We start from the raw sequence: 21,043 nt of genomic DNA on the forward strand, positions 1-21,043 counted from the left end.
ACTGGATTCAGTATTAAGGCACCAGCTTTGATGAGGGCTGCAAGCCCCCACACAGACTCAAATCAGGTGGCACTTGCCTGCAGACGTGAATTGGCCACAGGGCTTGGCTCCCTGCCACCCTCCTTCTCTCTCCCCTGCCCCGGAGATCACACAGGTGCGATGGGGACGGTGCAGGGCAGAGCGGGGTCAACTGTGGCCTCTGCAGCCTGGGCCTGTTGCCACATTCCCAGCTCACTGTCTCTATCATGGGGAGGCCAAAGCAAGGAGAGGAATACAGTTCTTCCACCAACTGTCCCAGCATGAGGCAGTGAGGAGGGTCGGGGAAAAGGCCTGGGCTCTACTCTGGGCACTGCCTCTGGCTCGCTTGTGACCTTGAGCAAGCCCTCCTATGAAGGGCTATGTCAGCAGTGCCCCAAACTGTCTGATCACAGGTGGACAAGTTAGGAAACACTGGATTAGATGACATTTTGAGACCCTTCCCACCTCATACATTCTAGAATGAGATGCCTCTCTTCCTGGGCAGGGGAGAATGAAGGAGTTGGGAGCTGGAGTTCCTGAGCTCTGGGTGTCCCTGAGCAGTCCTTAGTCCCTGGGGACGGCTGGGGTGAGGTGGGTAGGGACCTAGCTGACTGAGCCCCCACCTGGGGGCAGCAACTACAGCCCAGCCAGGCAGAAACCCCTGACCCTGCAGGCCCGCGTAAGACCAGGCTCTTGGGGAAAGGCTGTTTCTCAGCCCTGGTTCAGGACCAGCCCTGTGGGGCCAAGCCTGGCTGGGGGTGGTGGGTCGGGGAATCATCCCCTCAGGGTTGGAGGCTGGGCTCCGATTCCCCAGAGACAAGAAGGGGCAGCAGTAGAGGGTGTAGGAACAGAAGAAACGGCCTGGCAGCCTCCCTGAATACTGCCCTCTGGGCACCTCAGGAAGGAGGGGGACTGAGCGGGGACCAAAAGACAGCTTTCCCTGGAGGGTACTCATCCCACTGTAGTGTTACTGTCGATGCCCTGACTCCCTCACGGGCTCAAGAGCTATGAGTGACCTAGCCAGCACCTGCGGGAGGTGACTCTGGAAGCTGAGCCAGCCTGAGGTGCCAGGCCAGTGTCCCCAGGAGGGAAAAAGCAGGGCACGGTCTCAGGTGACCCCATTAGCCGAAACCTGGGTTTACGGGAGGGAGGATACTTCCCTGCTCTTACCCGAGTGGAGAAAGGAGCAGAGGGACATTCCTGCTCATTTATTTTTGTACAGCTCTTAGGCCAGCCTTTTTTGGTGAAAACCTGCCCCCCACTGCCAGAGCCCTGGGGCAGAGAAGCCAGCCAGGTAGAGCAACAGCCCTGCCCAGGGCATAGCCTCCAGGATGATTTCTCTGGACAGGCAGTGGACTGAGCACCAGGAGGCCAGGTCTGGATCCCGGGGCGGCCATGCTGATTTGGGAAATGGCATGTCATTCAGTTCCTTCTCCATACAAGGGAGATTATACGGGGTGGGGTTGCTCAGGTGATTGCAGGAAACCTGGAGTGGTGTGGGGGGCGGGGGGCATGGCAAAGATTTGGGAGGGATTTGTGTTTTAGAGCCTCACTAGTTAAAGTACCATTCCTTGACCATCGCATGCACTCACCTGGGAATTTGTGAGAAATGCAGAAACCCAGGCCCTGCCCAGGTCTCCTGAATGCAGTTTTAGAAAAATTCCCCTGTGATTCCAACGCACCCATCACCCTTCTTCAGGATCCTGCCTCTTCCCGTGTTGCTGCAGGCTCTGTCCAGCTGACTGCTGCTGACACAGGAGGCTGCCTCCCCTGGCTGCCCCCTGAGTAAGTGGGTGGGGAGGGGCTGGGGAAGCCAGCTGAGCCAGGCCGGCGGGAACTGAGGCACAGCAACAAGGCATGTGGAGGGTGGTGAGCTGCCTGTTGAGCAGGCCCGGGCCCCAGCAGGTGGCTCCCTTGCACAGAGGAGAGCAACTGCAGGCCGGCTGGAGTGAGGGTGACCCTGACCCCGGGTGTGGCCAAGAGGACTGCACCTCAGGAAGGCTGGGAGGGGACTGGGGACCAGGCCAGCTAAGGACACAGTGGTTACAGGTCAAGGCCACAGGGTGGCAGGAAGCGGTGAGGCCAGAAGCCAGGCACGATCTAGGTGGAGAGTCATCACCGGACCCCCATCTCCGGCTGGCTCCTGGGCCCAGGCCCTTGCTTAGCCCTGAGGGGTGGGCATTGCCCAAACTCCTGTCAGAGGGAGGCTGCCTGGCCGCGTTCTGGGCAGGAGGGGATGTCGTGTGTGGCAAACCCTCAATCTCCAGAGTCTCTCCCACACCTGAGATAGAGAGCCTGGTGGCAGGGCCGGGGGGAGGGGGTGGGTCTGGCCCTGAGCACCCCCAGTGCCTGGCTTCCCTTCCATTTCTAGACACCAAGGAGGCTGGGTTGAGGTGGACTGTGAGGGAGGGGGCAGAGCGACAGCCATTTCCAGAGAAGGGCCCCGGGCGGTTGCAGCCGAGAGAGGCCAGTTTGAGGAGCTGCTCCTTCGGGACGGACGATGGAAATGGGGGTCGCAGCAGGGCTTGGGAACTAAGGACTGGTTAAGTTGGGCCCATGGGTGTGGCCCCCTCCAAACTGGTGTCAGAGCCTGCAGATGAGTCCCGAGAGGAGCGGCCCTGCAGGAAGCGGATGATCTTCTCAATCGTGGCCTCCTGGTACTCGTGGGACCACCTGTGGGCACAGGGACTGGTGGGTCCGGGGGCTGCATGGGCGGAGCTGCTGGCTGGGGGCTGTGCACCCGCCCCCCTCTCCTCACTTGATGCCATTGAAGGAGAGCACAGCCTGCATGTCCTCAGGCAGGTCCTGGGGCTCTGGCCACTCGAAGCCATCGATGACCGGCACAATGTTCTTGCCGCAGCTCAAAGCAGTCACAATCTCCTGCAGAAAGAATGAGGGGAGAGGAAGAGGCCTGGGTCCCCATCTAGGGACCCTGGGGCCAGGTAGATGCCGGGAGGGGTGCTGATGCTGAAGTCCACTTTGACTTCTCCCTCACCCCGTTTTTTTTTAATAAAAATCAAATATTTGGTTTTGCCCCAGGTCCTTGGCGTAGAGCTCCCCAAAACACCGGGAATCCCCGGATGGGTGGAGGTTGGGGATGGGGGTGCCTAGGTAGCTTCTGGATGGGGGCTGCTTGCCAGGAAGACCAAGCTATGATGAAAAAGTTGGAAATTTTAAGTATCCCACATACATTCACAGACGCACACCTCCCAGGAGGGGAGAGGGGCTGGAGATTGAGTTCACTCACCAGTGGCCAATGACTCCATCATGCCTCCATAATGAAACCACCAAGTCCCCCAAGGATGGGGTGGGTTGGTGAACACATCTAGGTGTTGGGAGGGTGGCCTGCAGAGGGCATGGGAGTTCTGTGCCTCCCTGCCTGAGCCCCACGCCCCAAACCTTTGCCCTATGCATGGCTTACATTCCAATGTGCCTGAGTGAGCCAGTGTTCCTACAGGGAACCAGGAATAGTTAAGTGCTTTCTCAGTACTGCAGGTCATTCTAGCCAATTACTGAACTGGCGGGGGGAGGGATGTGTGTGTCATGGGAACCCCTGAATTGCTAGTCAAGTCAGACAGAAGTGCAGGTAGCCTGGGAACCCAGGACTCTCAGGCATCTGAAGTGAGCACGGACACGTGGGACTGAGCCTTTAACCCTCTGGAGTCTGACACTTGCTCTGGGTAAGTCAGTATCAGAACTGAACTGGGGGCATCTGGGTGGCTCTGTCGGTTAAGTGTCAGACTCTTGGTTTCAGCTCAGGTCCTATCTCAGGGTCTTGAGATCAAGCCCTGTGTTGGGTGTGCCCTCAGCGGGGAGGAGTCTGCTTCTCCCTCTGCCCCGCCCTCACACTCCCAGGCACGCAATGTGGTCTCCCGCTCTCTCTCAAATAAGTAAATCTAAAAAAAAAAAAAAGAACTGAATTGAACTGTGGGACACCCAGTTGGTGTTGGCAAATTGGAGAACTGGTTGTTGGTGTCAGCAAAAACCCACACAGCTTGGTATCAGGAGAAAAACATCATCCTTTGCATCCAAACTGATCCATCACCATCTCTGCCAGTTGTACTCCTTATTTCTCAGATCCACCCACTTTGTCTCTTCCTCCACCCCACCACCGCGCTGCTCCAACCCCCCATCTTTGTCCCCCCCAAGTCTCTCCCCATTCATTCTTGCCCCCTCTAACTTGTCCTCTACATTGCCCCTTCACCTAGCTGCTCTTTGCAAAATGCAAATCTGATCATGTCACCCCCTACTTAAAAATCTTCAAGACTTTACATGGCTCTTAGAATAAAATTCAGACTCCTTACTGTGGTCTGAAGGCTCTGTGTGGTTGGCCACAGCTCCCTTCCCAGACTCCACCCCGCACCGTTCTCCCAGCCACACAGACCCTGCAGCCGCTTAGATTTGCTATCCTCCCTCCCTGCACAGGGCCTTTGCACATGCTTTTCCCTGCCCCTTCACCTAACTAATCCCTACTCATTTTTCTGATCTGAGCTCAATCCATACTTTCCCATGGAAGTCTCCACTCCCTTCTCTGACTAGGCACGATCTCCCTATTGTAGGCTCTCACAGGCTCTTTAGCACATGCTACAGTTGCAAACTTAATGAGTAATTTACTTAATATCTGTCTTCCCCACCAGACATAAAGACAGGGATCATGTCTGGTTTTTATCCACCTTGTATCTCAGCATCTTTCACAAAGCCTTGCCCATACTCAGCCTTTGCCAAATACTTAATTGGATGGCTGGATGGTTGGAATGAATGAATGAATGAATGAATGGGAGAGACAACGTAGCATAGCTGTTAGGGGCTACACTCTGGAATCATGAGATTGGGGTTCACATCGAATCTCTGACACAGGCTTTGTGGTCTCAGGCAACCAACAGGCCCTCAAAGCCTCTGTTTTCTCTTCTGTTGGGGGGATACCTGCCATGTCCCGTGGCAAGTGGTTAAAGCAGCGCTCAGCATGTAGTGTGTGCTTAATCAATCACAGGGGTTATGATTTCCTCCTCTGTAAAGAAAGATAATAAACCTCCCTCACAAGGTGGTTCTGAGGATATTACTTACTATTAATGGATGCTCTGGTAAGTGCTTATTGAATGTTTTTTCCCTTTCAAGGGGGGAACCTCAGGGATTGGGATTTCTTGAGTGCAGTTCACTTGTGGTTTTCTATATTGATTACCCAGCAAATGTGGCTTCGGGGAAAGGAGTTTTAAAACCAGAGGCAATGAAGCACTAACAACAACCAAGGAAGGCTGGTGGAGCCTTTGGGACTGGTCCAAGGCAGAGGCTCTCGCCACCCCTCCTCCCTCTGGATGGGCGTCAAGCACGCGTGGGGAGCAGAGCCTTCCTGGGGAAAGAATCCACATAACTCCAGCACTGATTGCTTTTGGGGAACCTCTCATGTTATGAATGAGAAGAAGGAAGCCCAGAGAGGGGAAGGGACTTGCCCCCAAGTCACACAAATGCTCAGCCCAAGAGGGGCCAGGCTTCTGAATCAAGCTTTTAGATTCCAAGCCCAGGGCTCTTTTAGCCAAGCCCTCTGCCTCTCTGCTGAGAACTTATATGAATTCTGACCCTGCACAAATTTATTTGAGAGCCTTTAGACATTTGTTTTATCCAGAATTACACAGACCCAAAGACCGCACACTGCTCATTGCACAGACTCAGTATCTGGCCAAGAGAGGAAGAATGGCTTGTTCAAGGTCATCCAGCAGGTTAAGAATGAAAACTTGGATTCGAATCGAGTGTTCTGGCCTGGTGAACCTGGTGGACATGTATGGCCTTCCCAGTTATCTCAGCTTCCTCTGTTTGGTCACTGGTTCAAGTATTCCATAAACTTGTCAAGAGCCTGCTTCGTACCACGCATGCTTGTAGGCATCTGGGATATAGAGTGAACACAGCAAGGTCTGATCTTGCATGGAGCTCAGCTACTCCTCTCTTTATCCCAGAAGGCCACCCGCCACCTGCTCTGGGCCATCAACCATGATCCTGCAGGTGTCTCTTTGGCCCAACATCCAACCGAGCCCAGTACTCAGCTCCTAAAACATGGCTTCCAGGGCCTGACCCTCTTCCCTACGGTGGGTCTGGATGCACTCTGGTGTCAGAGCCTTCTCCCTACAACTGCTGGCCTGGCCTCACTGCCCTTGTGGGATCCTTTTTCCCAGTGCTTTAAACACAAATCTTCTCCCAGCCTTTAGGTACCCTGCAAACTGGTTCTGTAGTTTTTCGTTTGTTTGTTTTTTTTAAAGAGGGAGAGAGCCAGTGGGGAGGGGCAGAGGGAGAGGAGGGGAAAGAATCTTAAACAGGCTCCAGGCCCAGTGCGGAGCCCGACGCAAGAGGCTAGATCTCACGACTCTGAGATCATGACCTGAGCCAAAGTCAAGAGTCAGATGCTTACCCGACTGTGCCACCCAGGCGCCCCAGTGGTTTGCTGGTAAATCTCTGGGGGCAAAAAACCCCAACCAACCAACCAAATAAAACCCTGATTTATAGTGTTTACCAATTTCCTTTGTGTAAATATTCCCACCAGGGCTGACCTCAAGCTACCAACATGACGTCCCTGGACAGGGAATTGGGAAGAGATGCAGACAATCATTTCTGGTATCAGCTGAATCCTGCCCTACCCCACCACCTCCCCTCCCACCCCCTCAGATCTGCGCCATGGAGGGCAGTCAGGTGCTGGGAAAGAGCATGGGCTTTGGAGTCAGATTGATGGAGTTCAGAGCCCAGCTTTTCGGATTTCTACACCAGCCAGGGGAAAAAGTATTCTTCTCTGAGCCTCAGCTTCTTCATCTGTAAGCAATTACCAGTGATGCACCTTCCTCATCCCCACTTCTGTCCTCTGCTCGTGCAGTCGCCCTGCCTGGGATGCCTTTTCTTCCACTTACCTAAATTCTTAAGACTCTTCTCAAGTTCTGCTTCCTCCACGAAGCCTTCCCTGGTTATTCCAGCCCTTAATATTCTCTCCCTTCTCCATGCTCTTATGGCAAGTAAGAGGTTCACCTACGTAACTTAGCAGCGACACCAAACCATATATGAACTAGCCACGTCTGGGCATACTCTTATTTCCTTAGCTGCTCCAGGACAGGGTTCCATCTCAGATGACTGCTGTATCCCTCACTGATTAATAATTAATAACCTGCAGATGTGATATGGACCCATTTCATCCATCCATCCATTCTGCAAGTATTCAATAAGTTTCTACTGTGTGCCAGACACTTAAGATACAATGGCATTAATTAAACAGTGGTAAACACTCACACTGATTACAAGAATAAATGCTACCATTATAGAGCAATTACTACAGAACGAGGCCTTCTGCTAAGGACTTGACAGGTTTTAGCTCTTTTAATTCTTATAACAATATCCTAGGGAGTTAGGGATGATACTTCTCCCACTTTACAGTAGCAAACATGAAGCTCACTGCGGTTATGTAACTTGCCCAAGGCCAGAGCTGGGATTCAGACTCACAGCATTGTGCCTTTCATGATCTCACTGCACCTGTCGCTAGGCTATCTTGCCCCTCTTCCCGCACTGAGGTTATTTGTCAAAGCGTTTTCCTCTTTTTCTGACTCTCACGACCATCCCACAGGTGAATAAGACAGACAAGTTATCCCCATTTTCTGAATGAGAACACTGAGGCCCAGAGAGCCTAAACGACTTGCTAAAGGCCAGTCACAGTCCTAGCTGTGGCTCTTGCCTCAAAGCTGGGTCACGGAGGTTGCTGGGGAGTGCGGATGAGAAGGAAGGGGAGGAGGACCTTGACTCCTGGCCACAGGCCAGTGCTGGGACCACAGAGGGCAGCACCTACCTTGTGCACCCAGTCCTTGCACTCATGGTCCTGCATGCACTTGTCCAGGGCCCCGGCCGACAGCACTAGCACAAAATTATGGGCACCCATGACACTCTGGATGAGCTTGTCCTCGAACTTGCCCGCTTCCAGCTTCTCCACATCAATGAAGACACTGAAGCCGTGCAGCTGCAGATGCACCTTCAGGAGGCTGAGAAGAGGTCCCGTGTCACTGCCCTGGCCCGGCCCTGAGGCCCCGGGCCACCCGCCTGCCCACCCCTTCTCACCTGGCAAGCTGGGAGCCTGAGTTCCGGCGGTAGCTGATGAAGACATCTGGGATGTCCCCACTGGGCTTGCCGCCAGTGCAGGGCAGGGGGGAGTGTAGCATTTCTGAGGCAGACAAGGGGACAGCTTGGTAAGGGTAGCCCCTCCCCCTCACTCACCATAGGGTACGTCATCCCCTGCCCACCCAGCCTGGCCCAGGCAGGGTGGCCTGTCCAAAAGAGGGTCACTGAGATAGAGAGCTGGGCCTACAGGAAGGAAGGCTGCTTCCTATTGGCGAGTCCCTCTCAAGAGGCAGGCACTGTGTTTTAGGGACCCGGATCTGCACCTCCAGCCCCGCCCTCTCTCCGGAGCCCCAGACCTGCACGGGCAGCTGCCCACAGACACTGTAAACCCAACACATCCCAAATCCTCCCCGGGCCCCTCCCTTCCTAGTTCCTACCACAGCCAGAACCTGTGTATTAGCCTGAACCCCTACCTCTCATTCATTCATTCCACACATATTTACTAAGTACTTACTGTGTCAGGCACTACCCTTTGTGCTTGAGATACGCCAGTGAACAGAACACCTGTTCGTAACACCTGACTCCGTGCTCTGGATTCTTCCGATTAAACATCCTGGACTCCAGCCCCAGGGCCCTCCCTATGTGCAGGTCCCCAACTCAGCCTTCTCAGCGGTTTCCCCAAATCCACACTTGCCTAGTCCACCCTGTTTGCACAGCAACTGGAGGGGTCTTTCTAAAATCCAAGTCTCAGTGGGTCACTGCCTCCACTTAAAAAATATGCATGGCGGGGCGCCTGGGTGGCTCAGTCGGTTAGGCGTCTGCCTTTGCCCAGGTCATGATCCCCCCTGGATCCCTAACCCTAACCCACGCCCTCAACTCAGCCCTCCGGGAAGGTCGCCACAATGCCCATAGATCGGACCGTCCATGCTCCTGGGCCCTAACCCTAACCCTAGGCTGGGTTCTGAGAGGAACCACCCCCAGAAGCTTGGCTCCAAAGCCATACCAGAGGACTCAGCCTGCAACACAGAAGGAAACCGTGCCATTTGGAACTCCAGAAAGGATTCAGAGCAGGAGAAATCTGAATGCAAACCTGAGCCATGCAGGTGCCCCTCCCTGTTTTTAAGAAATGAAATCTTGGGGTTTTATTGGGAGCTGCAATGTGAAAATAATGAAAGCTGATCTGCTTTGGTTGAACTTGTTGAATGAAAAGAATCCATCTTCTGGAGCACCTGGGTGGCTCAGTCGTTAAGCGTCTGCCTTCAGCTCAGGTCATGATCCCAGGGTCCTGGGATCGAGCCCCGCATCGGGCTCCCTGCTCAGTGGGAAGCCTGCTTCTCCCTCTCCCACTCCCCCTGCTTGTGTTCCCTCTCTCACTGTGTCTCTCTCTGTCAAATAAAATCTTAAAAAAAAGAAAAGAATCCATCTTCATATAATATTCAGATTTAACACTCACAGACAGCCCTTGTCTGTTTATGAAGCAGAAAGACAGAGGTTCAAATCCTAGTTGTTATTTAATGGCTTTGGGATATGTATTTGGGATTTCCCAAGGAATAACCTTGGGAAGTGTATTTAAATTCTTTAAAACTTAGTTTCATCATCTTTAAAATGAACACTCTTGATGGAAATGTTCTTCATCTTGGATTATGATGGTAGTTAAACATGTATGCATTTTTCAAAACTCTTCAAATCGGACACTTTTAAGTTATACCTCTTTTACTACTTAAAAATTTTTAAAAAGTAGATTATAGAAAGGTGCCCGGGTGGCTCAGTGGGTTAAGTGTCTGACTCTTGATTTTGGCTGAGGTCATGATCTCAGGGTCGTGAGATTGAGCCCCTAGTCAGGCTCCATGCTCTGTGGGGAGTCTGCGTGACGATTCTCTCTCTCCCTCTGGCCCTCCCCCCTCGCTTGCTCGTGCTCTTTCTCTTTCAAAAAAAATAAAATAAAATAAAATAAAAGTTGATTAAAAAAACTAACACCCAGGGGCACCTGGATGGCTCAGTTGGTTGAGTGTCTGCCTCCCGCTCAATAATGATCCCAGGGTCCTGGGATTGAGCCCCACCACAGACTCCCTGCTCAGCCGTGAGTCTGCTTATCCTCTGCCTCTCCACCCCAGCTCATGCTCTCTCTCCCTCTCTCTCAAATAAATAAATAAAATCTTAAAAAAAAATAACACCCACTGAATAGAATGGATATAGATATTAATGAGATAATACGTTTAAAACTTAATACATATAGTAATTGACAATATTAGCAAAATAGTCAATTAGCAAATTAAAATTAAAGTTAAATTAAAAAGTAAGTAAAAAGGGTTGCTAGAGCCCTAGAATCCATTCTGCCGTAGTGACAGCCCTATAGCACCTCCAGACCCACACTTTGTAAGCTGTTGGCTAAGCGCATAAGCCCCCTGTCTGCCCACCCCATCCCCTATCCCCAGCAAGCACCCTCCTTGCTGTCTAACCTCGACATCTGCATATACTGCTCCCTCTGCCTGGGCTGTTCTTCCTGCTGCACCCTCCTCCCCAGTACATCCTTCAGGACCTGGTCAGGCGTCCTATAAATGCCTAGACCTGGGTGGACAGGGTAGGCAGCGCTTCCTCTCAGCTCCCACTGGAATCCTGGGCATGCCTCCTGCTGTGATCACCTACCTGCCTTACTTCCACCCTCCTGCTCAGCTCAGACGGGGAACTTCTTTGCATCCTCAGAATCCAGTCTGGCACAGCATCTGTGCTCAATCCACCCTCAGTGAGGCTCGGAGGCCCCACCACGTGTCTCCCCTCGCCCCCCCAGGGCTGGGGGCTAGGACAGGGGTGGGGTCCCAGGTGGGCGGGCTGACCTCTGGCGGCCGTGAGGATGCGCACGCGATGCACGCCCAGGCGGATGCCGCAGTCCTCCAGGAGCTGCTGCTCGGACACGCGGTGCAGCAGGGAGCGGTCCAGGCCGCAGCTGACCAGGCCGTATGTATACTGGCGGAAGCGCGGGTCCAGGCTGCCCAGCCAGTCAGCCAGGTTGCTGCGGTCGCACGTAGCGTAGTTGGCGAAGGTCTTGAGCTCCGTGAGCTCCCTAAAGAATCTGCAGCCCGGGGAGAAGAGGACGCTGAGGTCCTGAGTGGGACTGGCTAGTGGCAGAGGGCGAGGACCGGCGGGAAGGGGGCTCCGTACCTTTTGCGGGTGATGCCGGATTTCATGCCCAGGTCGGTCTGGAGCTCCTCCTCCGTGAGCCGCAGAAGCAGGTCGCCATCTACCTGCTGCTCCTGGGGGAGGGGTCAGATGTAAGGAAGGGCTTTCCTCCTCAGCCGTTGGACCCCAAGCATAAGATGCAAGGACAGGGAACTGGAGATGGCGATGGGACCCAGATTAGAGCCGAGTGGCCCCAGAAGTGGTTGAGCAGAGGCTCCCACACCCGAAATCACCCCTGGCGCCGCGGGCGTGCTGGCCGCGAGGGGGCGCTGTTGCCTTGTTCAGGGCGCCCCTAGCGGCCGCGCGCCTTGGGCATGCGCTGCTCTACCCGGAAGCTCTCGCAGTAATGCGAGAAGCCGATCTGCTGTAGCCACGTCTGGACCTCCGCCTCCTTCCAGCTGGCCACGCAGGGCAGGATGGGCCGCGGCACCTCCTCGCCCAGAAGGCGCAGCGCGCGCTTGGCCAGCGCCGACGTGGTGCCATTGGTGGAGTAGGAAACCAAGCGTTTCAGGCTCTGGATGGCTCCGATGTCGCTGAATACCTAGGGAGGGGTGGGGAGAGGGTGTCTTGGGTCCCCCAGTTCACCAGCCATCCCCAAACGTGCCCAGTCCCTCCCCTTGCCTCTTCTCACCGCTGAAACTCCCATCGTCTGCCCTTGCCCTGCCTTCATCCAATATATCACCTAGTTCTGTGAATTCCCCCTCCTGAAACTCTCAACTCTTGCCCTCATGTCTTCCCCCTAGCAGCTTCCATCTCCCTGGGATGAAGTCTGAGCTCTCACCCTGGCACAGTGCAGCCCCTGCCCACCATTCTCAGCTCACTTCCCCTTTCTCCAACCCACACTTGGCTGACACCCACCCACTATGACTCTCCTACCTCTGGGCTCAGTCATGGTGGGTGTTCCCAGACCTTTAGTTCTTCCAACCTGCTTGTGGGAATCCTGGGTCATCCAGTGGAATCCAAATTGATTAGCACTCCCTCCATGCAGCCTGCTTTGATTTACCCACAGCTTGGCCCCTCCCTCCAATTAGGCCTTGTACTCTAAATGCCACTGTTGTTTGTTGATAATGCAGCGTCCACTAAACGATAAGCTGAGGTCATGTTTTAGTCACCTTTGGAGTCCTGTACCTGGCACACTGCAGGGTACAGAGTAGGGGCTGACTATCTCTTTCCTGAACTGCATTCACTTGGTCTTGTTGGAAAAGGGATGGCACAGCTGGTGGTCATGGCTACTGCCCAGACACTGTCCTCACTCCCCACTTCCTTTCAAGTCCTTTCTCCCAAAGCAGAATGACCTGATTTATAAAGCCAGTCCCCCCATGGCCCAACTCTGGGGCACTGAGGGGAAAATCAGAAGCTCTTAGGACATTAGACCTTGGAAGAGGCCTTAGAGACCCTCTAACCCAACAGTCTCTTTTTAATCTGTGGGGACACATACAATAGGTGACAATCATCTGTGAGACACTCTCCTCGGAGCAGCCCAGCTGACAGCTGTGGTACAGCCAGGGTGGTCCATTTGGTGCCCACCACTCCCTGTGTCCCAGCTGTCCGCCAACTCCCAGACCCCCAGAAGAATGCAAAGGAGGGAGAGGGGTGTTATAGGGATAATCTTGATTCTGTAATATTTAAAAAACAAAACCCACAAACTTTTGATTATTTAACTATTACTAGGTCCACGTGCAGGGTAAGAACTGCTGCTGTGGCCTGCTTCTTCAATTTTCCAGAGGCTAAAAGGGAAGCATATAGAGGCCCAGTAAGGGGAAGCCAGCTAGCCAAGGTCACACAGCAAGTTAAAGCTGAGGGCAAAAGCTTCAGATCAGGCCCTGGGCATGAGGACCTCTTGGGATGCAGGTGGGAGTTATCTGGTCAACACATTGACATCCTGCCCCCCAAGCCTCTGTCTCTGCACTTCATCTCCTTCCTGCACTCCAGACCCACATGATGAAATGGCCCACTGGGGTGCCCCAACTGGTCACTGTTCATGCACCCCAAGCTCAACCTGTCCCAGTGAACTCACTTTCTTCCCCTCCCCCACTGCAACCTCTCATCAGTTAACCTTATTTCAGTACCAGGTGCCAGCACCCATGGGGTTGCCTGTGTCCAAAGCCAGGAGTCACCCTCAACTCTTCCCTCTCCTTCACCCAACTAGCCACCAATTCCTAATTCTATCTCTTCAGCACCTCTGGGATCTGTCTGCTTTTCGCTGCTCCTGCTGCCATGCTCCAGCCCCCCTTCCCAACTGTCCCTGTCATGGCCTCCTATCTGGTCCCCTTGCCTCCATCCTCACCCTTGCCAATTCCATCTCCACACTGCAGCCAGGGTAATCTTTGTAAAGCACATGCTGCCTGCTTAAAACCCTTGGTCTTGCCTTCAAGGCCAATGACTGCTCTCTCATCCTTCTCCTTGCTTCACTTAACTCTTATGTGTACTTCAAGTCCCAGGTGAATGTCACTTCCTCTGGGAAGCCTTCCCAGACGCTCTCTAGCCCCTGCCCCCTCCCTCACCCCACACCCACCTTGGTCTTGCCCTGCAGGCTCTTGATGGCAGCCTCCGCACACAGATAGAAAGCCCCGATGCACTGCGCCTCCAAGCGCGACGAGTCGAGTAGCGGCACGAGGCGCTGCAGGTCGTCGGGCCCGCGGCCCTGGCTTGTGTCACTGGCATCCACCAGGCAGCGGGCGAAGCGGCCGGGGTCCAGCGAGGCCACGAGCGGCTCCACGAGCGCCAGCGTGCCGGAGCGCTCCACCTGGCGCTCCACCTCCTTGTTGGTTGCCAGCACCGCCACCGCGAGGCAGGCGTGCAGCCGCAGCAGCTCGTCCTCTTTGGAGAAGGCGAGCGGGAAGAGCCACTCGGCGGCGCGCTTCTCCACCATGCGCCGCTGCGCCGCCTGGCCCCCGTGCAGCGCGCAGTTGCCCAGCGCCAGCGCGCAGTGGCGGAGCAGCGCCGGATCCGTGCGGCGGCACCAGTACAGCACGGCGTCCAGGCCACCGGCCGCCACCAGCCGCTGGCACGTCTCCTCCGAGTGCTTGAACATGTGCTCCAAGATGCCGGCCACGCTCCGCGCCAGCTCCACCGGCTCCCGCTCTTTTGCCAAGTTCAGGATCACGCCCAAACCGATGCGCGCCACGCGGTCCCTGCCGAAAGAAAGTGGGACAGGGACGATGGAATGGCGGTGCCCCCGGGGAGCCTGGCCACGCCCTGGTCACTTACACCCCTCTGGCCTCACTAGTGTCATATAGGACATGAGGGAGAGCATTATCCTACCTGCCTCCTGCTTCCACCTCGCCCTGGAAGGAATTACAAGGGTGCTCCGTCCTGGCCACACCCATTTCCTCCCTTACCTCTGCCTCCTTCCCCGCAGTGTGTGTCGTGTGTGTCGTGGTTAAGAACCCTAACTCTGCAGACATCCCCTGGGAGCTGTTTTGTTTTTTGGTTTTTTTTTCCCTAGAAAGCTGTGGGACCTTGAGTGCCTTCCTTTATCTTTCTACCTCAGTTCCTCACCTCTAAATAAGATAAAAGGAATACCAACTCCAAGGGTCATTATGAGAAGGAAGGTGATGATCCATGTAAAATGCTTTCCACAGTGCCTGGCACATAGGGAAGACTCACTAAATGTTAACTTCTTATCATCATTTGAAGCATCACTCGAAGTACACCCTCTTAGCCTTGTCCTCAAACCTCTCTTCACTCCACACAGTGTGACTGGAGTGTATTTATTCATTCACTTGACAGATGTTTATTGAGGAACTACTGTGTGCCAGCACTGTGCTAGGGACTGAAGCTGAACAGTGACTTAAGAGTGCCTGGAACTTATACACAGCTAATATGGAGACAAACAATAAGCACGTGAACAATGAGTGAACAGGCCACAATGCTAGCAAATGCAGGTGATGTAATGGGCAATGTTTGGGCGGAGGAGGAGGTGACATTTTAGAGTACGATATCCAGAGACTCCTGCCTGCAAGTATCTGAGAGAAGAGCATTACAGGCAGAACGAACAGCAAGGACAAAAGCCCTGAGGGCTCATGAGCTTGGCATGTTTGAGGAATAGAAAGAAGACCAGAGATATTTGCAATGTTTAAAACCAACAATGAAAAATATAAAAGCAACAAGGATTCATAGATAGAATATATAAATAGTCAAGTCAACAAGAAAAAGGTAGCAAATTCAATAGGGAATGGCGAAGGATATAAATGGCAACTTACAAAAGAGAATATCCAAAATGTTAACAAGCAAATAAAGAGATGCTCTAATTCATTAGTAATCAGTGAAGTGAAAATTAAATCAGCTGTCACTTTACACTTATTGGATAGGCAAAAAGCAGAAGCTGGGTAACAGAGAAGGTTGGCGGGGTGTGGGGCCATGAACACCCTGAAGCTAGAGGTGCGTGCTGAGGCAGTCAATTTGGAAAGCAGGCTGGGATGGGTGGGTGAAGTTAAAGAGATATGCACCCTATGAGCCAGAAATTGGAGCTTTTGAGTTAAATCCCAAAGAAATCATCACAGATCCACAAAGGAATATGGAAAAGGCTGTTCACTGCAGGGTTGTTTGTGGTGAGGGAAGATGGCGGCCGTCTGGGTGTCGAGCCTGGGAGAGCGGAGAGGTAACATGGGCAGGTGCCCACTCTGGAGGACTATGGAGCAGTTACAAGGGACTGAACAGATGATACCATAGCACATGAAGGCTCTTAAAAACAATACGGAGTGGGTGAAAGTATGAACCGGAATGTGCTATGTAACACAGCATCATTTGTGTAAATTAAAAATACATGCATACAAAACAAGAATAAAGGTTTTACCAGGATGCAGCTATAAAGACACACATTAAATATACTGGATGGGTGCCTAGGGCATTAATTTGGAAAGATGGTGGGACATTCACGAAGAGGAGAAGGGGAGATTGTGGAGATGGTATTCTAGGTGCAGATGCATGCAAAGGCTTGGAGGTATCTGAGAGCTGGTGCTCTTGGGGACTTGCCCCCACCTCAGCCATGCTGAAGTGAAGCCATTTCTAGTGGCTTAGGTGGAAGGTTCAAGAGGAGAGAAGGGAAAGGGTCCTGGGGGCCTTCTGAGCCCCCTCCAGGCATTTGTACTTTATCTTGGTGGCAAATGGGGAGCCACTGAAAGGCTTCAGGAAGGGGAGAGACCTGCTCTTACATGGGTTTTAGGAAATATTCTGACTGCTCTAGGGAGGAAAGGTAGAAGGGAGGGAGCCTGGATGCCAGCAGAGCAGGCAGAAAAGTTGCCACACTCTAGGCAGAGGTGAAAGTTTTGTGTCTTCCTGACCTCCACAAATGATGTCCTCCACAACTGACATTACCCCCAAAGACTTAGAGGCTCAGCTAGACATGGAGTCCCTGCCCAGTGAGCATCACAGTGACACTTGTGACTTTGTATCCACTGCAGGTCCCAGCTGAGCCCATAACATGGCACAACTTGGCTGAGTTGATCACTGAGTTTGCCCCTAAGTCCAAAAGAATAGGTGGGTTCTAATCATTCACTTGTTCCTTTTACCAATGAGAAAGCCAAAGTTCAGAAAGTTTACATGACATGCTCAGAGTTACACAGCTGGTGAGAGGCATAGCTAGGGTCTGAACCTGCATCTGTCTGTCTTCAAAGGTCAAGATTCTTCATCTATACTTTGTGCTTCCAGAACAATCTGACTACATAAACTCTGAGAATGTGTTTAAGCAATAATCTAATCCAACACTCTCATTTCCTGAGGACCAGTGAAGGGAAGGCCTTGCTCAGGAATATCAATTCAGAGAGGACTTTATTCTTTTTTTGCTTTGTTTTGTTTTTTAAATTTTTTTATTTTTACTTTTTATTTATTTATTTGAGAGAGAGAGAGAGAACGAGGGAGAAGCAGACTCCCTGCTGAGCAGGGAACCTGACCTGGGGCTCGATCCCAGGACCCTGGGATCATGACTGGAGCCGAAGGCAGACGCCTAACCTACTGAGCCATCCAAGCGCCCCGTTTTTAAATTTTTTTAAGAGGACTTTATTTTTGGGGTGCCTGGGCGGCTCAGTCAGTTGCGTCTGCCTTCAGCTCAATTCATGATCACAGGGTCCTGGGATCGAGCCCCACATCAGGCTCCCTGCTCAGAGGGAAGCCTGTTCTCCCTCTCCCTCTGCCTGCCACTCCCCCCACTTGTTCTCTCTCACTGTCAAATAAATAAATAAAATCTTAAAAAAAAACAAGAGGACTTTATTTTGAGTCTGTTGACCCCCAGCTCTCCCCTTTCCCTATGCACTTGGCACCTTCACAGAACTTGAACTATGTCCTTGTTGTGAGAACTATATGCTCAGCTCCCAGCTTCTGCAGCCTGAGAGGCTATGGGTCTGGGTTCAAATCCTAGCTCCAAAGGAGGGAGGAAATCATACACATATACATACAAGCATGTATATATAATATACATATATGCGTAAATCCTTGTATGCCTAGAATTTCTCTGGAAGGACATACTGTGCGAGAAAATTGTTTTGTTGATTTTCGTCCAGGGAGGGGGTCTGGGTAGAAAGAAAAATTCTTAAGTGTGCGACTTTTTTGTACCTTTGCCCTTTTTTAATTTATATGCCATAGCTTTCTGTTTTATTTTATTTTTTAAAGATTTTATTTATTTTTTTGACAGAGACACAGCAAGAGAGGGAACACAAGCAGGGGGAGTGGGAGAGGGAGAAGCAGGCTTCCCGCGGAGCAGGGAGCCCGATGCGGGACTCGATCCCAGGACCCCGGGATCATGACCCGAGCCGAAGGCAGATGCTTAACAGCTGAGCCACCCAGGTGTCCCTGTTTTGTTTTCTTTTTAAAATATGTCTCCTCCACTTATTCACTGTGTATTTTTGGGAAAGCCATTTAACCTGAGTTAAACCATTTAACCTAATTATGGTCTCCTGATGGGGCTGGGCTATAAATTTCAAAGGCTAGCAATCACATGGGGCCCTCACTGGTGTTATGGGACCAAGTTCAGAGGGTCCTACCCTGTTGGACTTCTCTTGGCATTTGGGGGTGAGGGACGCTGTGATCTAGGCTCCTGGGCAGTGGGTGTAATAGCACGCTGGGAAGACAGGAATGAGAAAAGGAGTGGGTGAACTGATTGAGGAACTCTCTTTAAGAGGAGTTTGGTTGATGAAAGAAGGGCGAGATTTCATAAACACAGGTTCTCAGTGTATCACCTCCCTTCCCTCCTTTCCAGCCTCCCCCCAGAGCAGTCTAAAGGGTGAAGAGATTCTGCCTTTCTTTGGAAAAAATTTTGATGGGCGGGGGGGGGGGCTTGCTGGGCTCTGTCCTTGGTCCTGAAGTGCTGTCAGCACCAGCGCGTGGTTTTCTGAGACCAGGGATGATGGGGAGTGTGACTCCCCCCTCAGTAATTCTGAACCAGGTGTTGTTATTTTCAACCTTGAAAAATATCAGTGCAGTTTGCATCTTGCAGCCCTCCTGTTCCTAGGATGTTGGCTGCACCGCTTCTGCCAAGGGTTCTAATTATAGCTGCCACGCCCCACATACCAGGCTACCAGGTACGGCCACCCTGTGCCCACCACAGGGAGCACCCACTGTATTTGCTAACCCTCCAAATGTACTGATGATTGATCTTAAACGGAAAATTAATGACTTGCTGAGTAAGCAGACACTAACTTGCTCTCCCCAACTTAAATTGCTTCATTCGTGCATTTTTGACAGTTGTATCACTACCACTGTCCACAAGGTTGTTTAATTTTTTAAAATGGTAAGAGAAAAAAAAAAAAAAGAAAGAAAATGGTAAGGAAAGCACCCTTAACCCATGCCCATCACACTTGTGAGAGCTGCATGAATTGAAAGTGACCCTTCCCAAACCCTTCTAAATCTGAGGGGCCTGAGAATTCAGCATGTGACTACTGAGTGACAGTTTGGTCTGCTCTGGCATCAGAGGGGAGAGGAAGTGAGTGCAAGGGTCCTCATATTCCAGGGGAGATCCCAAGAGGCAGGCAAGAGAGGGGCAGCCAGACCCCAACTGGACCCCCCTACTGTATCTTGGCCCTCTGTGGGGAAGGGACAGAGAACACATACTCTGGCCTCTGCCTAGCTCCTCACCTGTGTCCTCTTCTCTCACCCATTCATCCCACTAGAAAACCTTCTGTGCCCCATTAGCAGCTGCAGAATGAGATCATGTCTGGCCTGTTACGAGGGCCAAAATGAAGAAGGAAGCAGGAGGTGGATTGGGGGTGGCATAAAGGGGGCAAGTAACCCTCAGATCAGTACTCACTTCCATAATCATTGCCCCTCCTCCTACCCCATTTCCCGAGCATTGTGTTTTCTTCTTTTCTCAGTGGCACAGAAGGAAGCCTAGAAGGGCACGGGCCTGTAGAGAGGAGGTCTGTGGGTTTAGGGGGCATTGGCAGCAGGATCCCAGCTCCATCCTCGGAACCAGGGACAAATTCCTGTCCTACCACTCCGTTCTTCCTGTCCCTGTCTCATTCCTCACCCCAGCAGTCCTGGGAGTGAATCCCGGCTGCACCATCAGTTCACACTGTGTTGTGACTCCCGGCAAGGCATGAAACTTTCCCAAGCCTCAGTTTCCTCATTTGTAAAATAGACACGCTGATCCCCAGCAGGGATGTAGTACAGGGATGCGGTGAGGTGAGGCGGGAAAAGTCGCACCAGAGACCCGGGCCGTGGACCGCCCTTGCTGCCCCACAGCACCCCGCGCTCTCCCCTCAGCCCGTGAGCACCCTCACCGGTTCTCAGCCACCAGGATCTGCTCCAGCAGGCGGGCGGCCTGCACGCGCGTCTCCAGCTCCTGCGCCTGCAGCAGTCGCAGCAGTAGGTCGAGGCCGCCGTCCAGGCGGATGGCGTCGCACAGACCCTGGGCTACCTCTCGGCCCACGGCCGGAAGCAGCCAGGCCTCCTCCACCAGCTGGAAGACCTCGGCCAGGCCGGCGCCCACGGCCCGCGCCCCCCCCGCCTGCTTCAGCGCCGACAGCGCCTGCTGCAGCTCGGGCAGCGCGCGCTCCAGGGCACCCTGCACCTCGGAGCCCGCCCCGGGCGACACCTCGCGGGGCCCGCGGCCGCCCGCGGTCCACCATGGGCCCGCGCCGCCGCCCCCGTCCGGCCCCGGCACAGCTAGCCGCTCACCGCCTGGCCGTGGGCCCGACATGGTGAAGAAGCGGCACAGCTTGTAGGCGTAGAGAAGCAGCGTCAGGACCATGGGTGCGGGGCTGCGGGGGACATCCCCGGTCCGGAGGGGCGGAGCGACCCGGCACTTGGGGAAAGGGGGACAGGAGAGGGACCCAGGGAAAAGAAGGTGCAGGAGGGAGGGATGGTTAGAAGGCTACCTACCAGGCAAGGGCGCTGGCCAGAAATCTGGGGGAGGGGCGAGGGCAGGATCTGGGACGGAGCTTTTGGGTGAAGGGATGCGGGCCCAGATGCAGGGCGTGGGCGGGAGGAGCGAGAGGGGAGCGAGGGATGGACCCTGACGCCGGCGGGTCTAGGAGGCAGCAAGAACAAAGCGCGGCTCCAGCTAGGAGATGCTCTGCAGCAGCCCCGCCCCTGAGAAGCCGCAGCCGGGGAGCTGACACCCCGCCTCTCGGTCACGTGGGACTCTTCCCCGGCCTCCTGAGTAGCCTCACCCCCAGGCTTAACCCAGCCACAGCCACGCCCACGCCCTGCGGTGGGGTGGGGGTGGCGACTAGGGGGAGAGGGTGCAGAGCGGGAGGACTGCCTCGGTTTCCCCGCAAACCCTGTGACACTGCAACGTGACGGCAACGCCGTGGAGCGTGCCCCCTCCCCTAACAGT

The 21,043-nt window shown here is 53.5% G+C and overlaps 1 protein-coding gene across 2 annotated transcripts; it reads right to left on the bottom strand.

Moving 5' to 3' along the window:
* Positions 1-1,211: 1,211 nt before the first annotated feature.
* On the bottom strand, positions 1,212-20,725 carry SARM1 (sterile alpha and TIR motif containing 1). Of its 2 annotated transcripts, XM_035027730.1 has the most exons (9): positions 19,986-20,725; positions 13,787-14,405; positions 11,600-11,812; positions 11,254-11,345; positions 10,929-11,164; positions 8,095-8,197; positions 7,829-8,018; positions 2,777-2,898; positions 1,212-2,691 (listed from the first exon to the last, which is right to left on the bottom strand). In XM_035027730.1, the coding sequence occupies exons 1-9, from the start codon at positions 20,453-20,455 to the stop codon at positions 2,562-2,564; spliced, it is 2,175 nt and encodes a 724-aa protein (XP_034883621.1). In that variant the 5' UTR covers positions 20,456-20,725; the 3' UTR covers positions 1,212-2,561. The 2 variants fall into 2 exon arrangements, with proteins under 2 accessions (XP_034883621.1, XP_034883622.1); XM_035027731.1 differs by lacking the exons at positions 1,212-2,691; positions 2,777-2,898 and adding an exon at positions 5,221-5,896.
* Between the last annotated feature and the right edge of the window lie 318 nt (positions 20,726-21,043).

Source organism: Mirounga leonina, unplaced genomic scaffold, assembly GCF_011800145.1.
Source record: "Mirounga leonina isolate KUSES-001 unplaced genomic scaffold, KU_Mleo_1.0 Mir_200, whole genome shotgun sequence".
NCBI lineage: Eukaryota > Metazoa > Chordata > Mammalia > Carnivora > Phocidae > Mirounga > Mirounga leonina.

Bases quoted from the DNA above. Each gene is read 5' to 3' on its own strand.
- SARM1 (XM_035027730.1), bottom strand. From the start codon at position 20,455: ATGGTCCTGACGCTGCTTCTCTACGCCTACAAGCTGTGCCGCTTCTTC. The intron at 8,019-8,094 runs GTGAGAAGGGGT...ACCTCTTCTCAG, and splicing joins TCAGGCTCCCAGCTTGCCAG to CCTCCTGAAGGTGCATCTGC. The intron at 2,692-2,776 runs GTGAGGAGAGGG...CTGTGCCCACAG, and splicing joins CTCTCCTTCAATGGCATCAA to GTGGTCCCACGAGTACCAGG.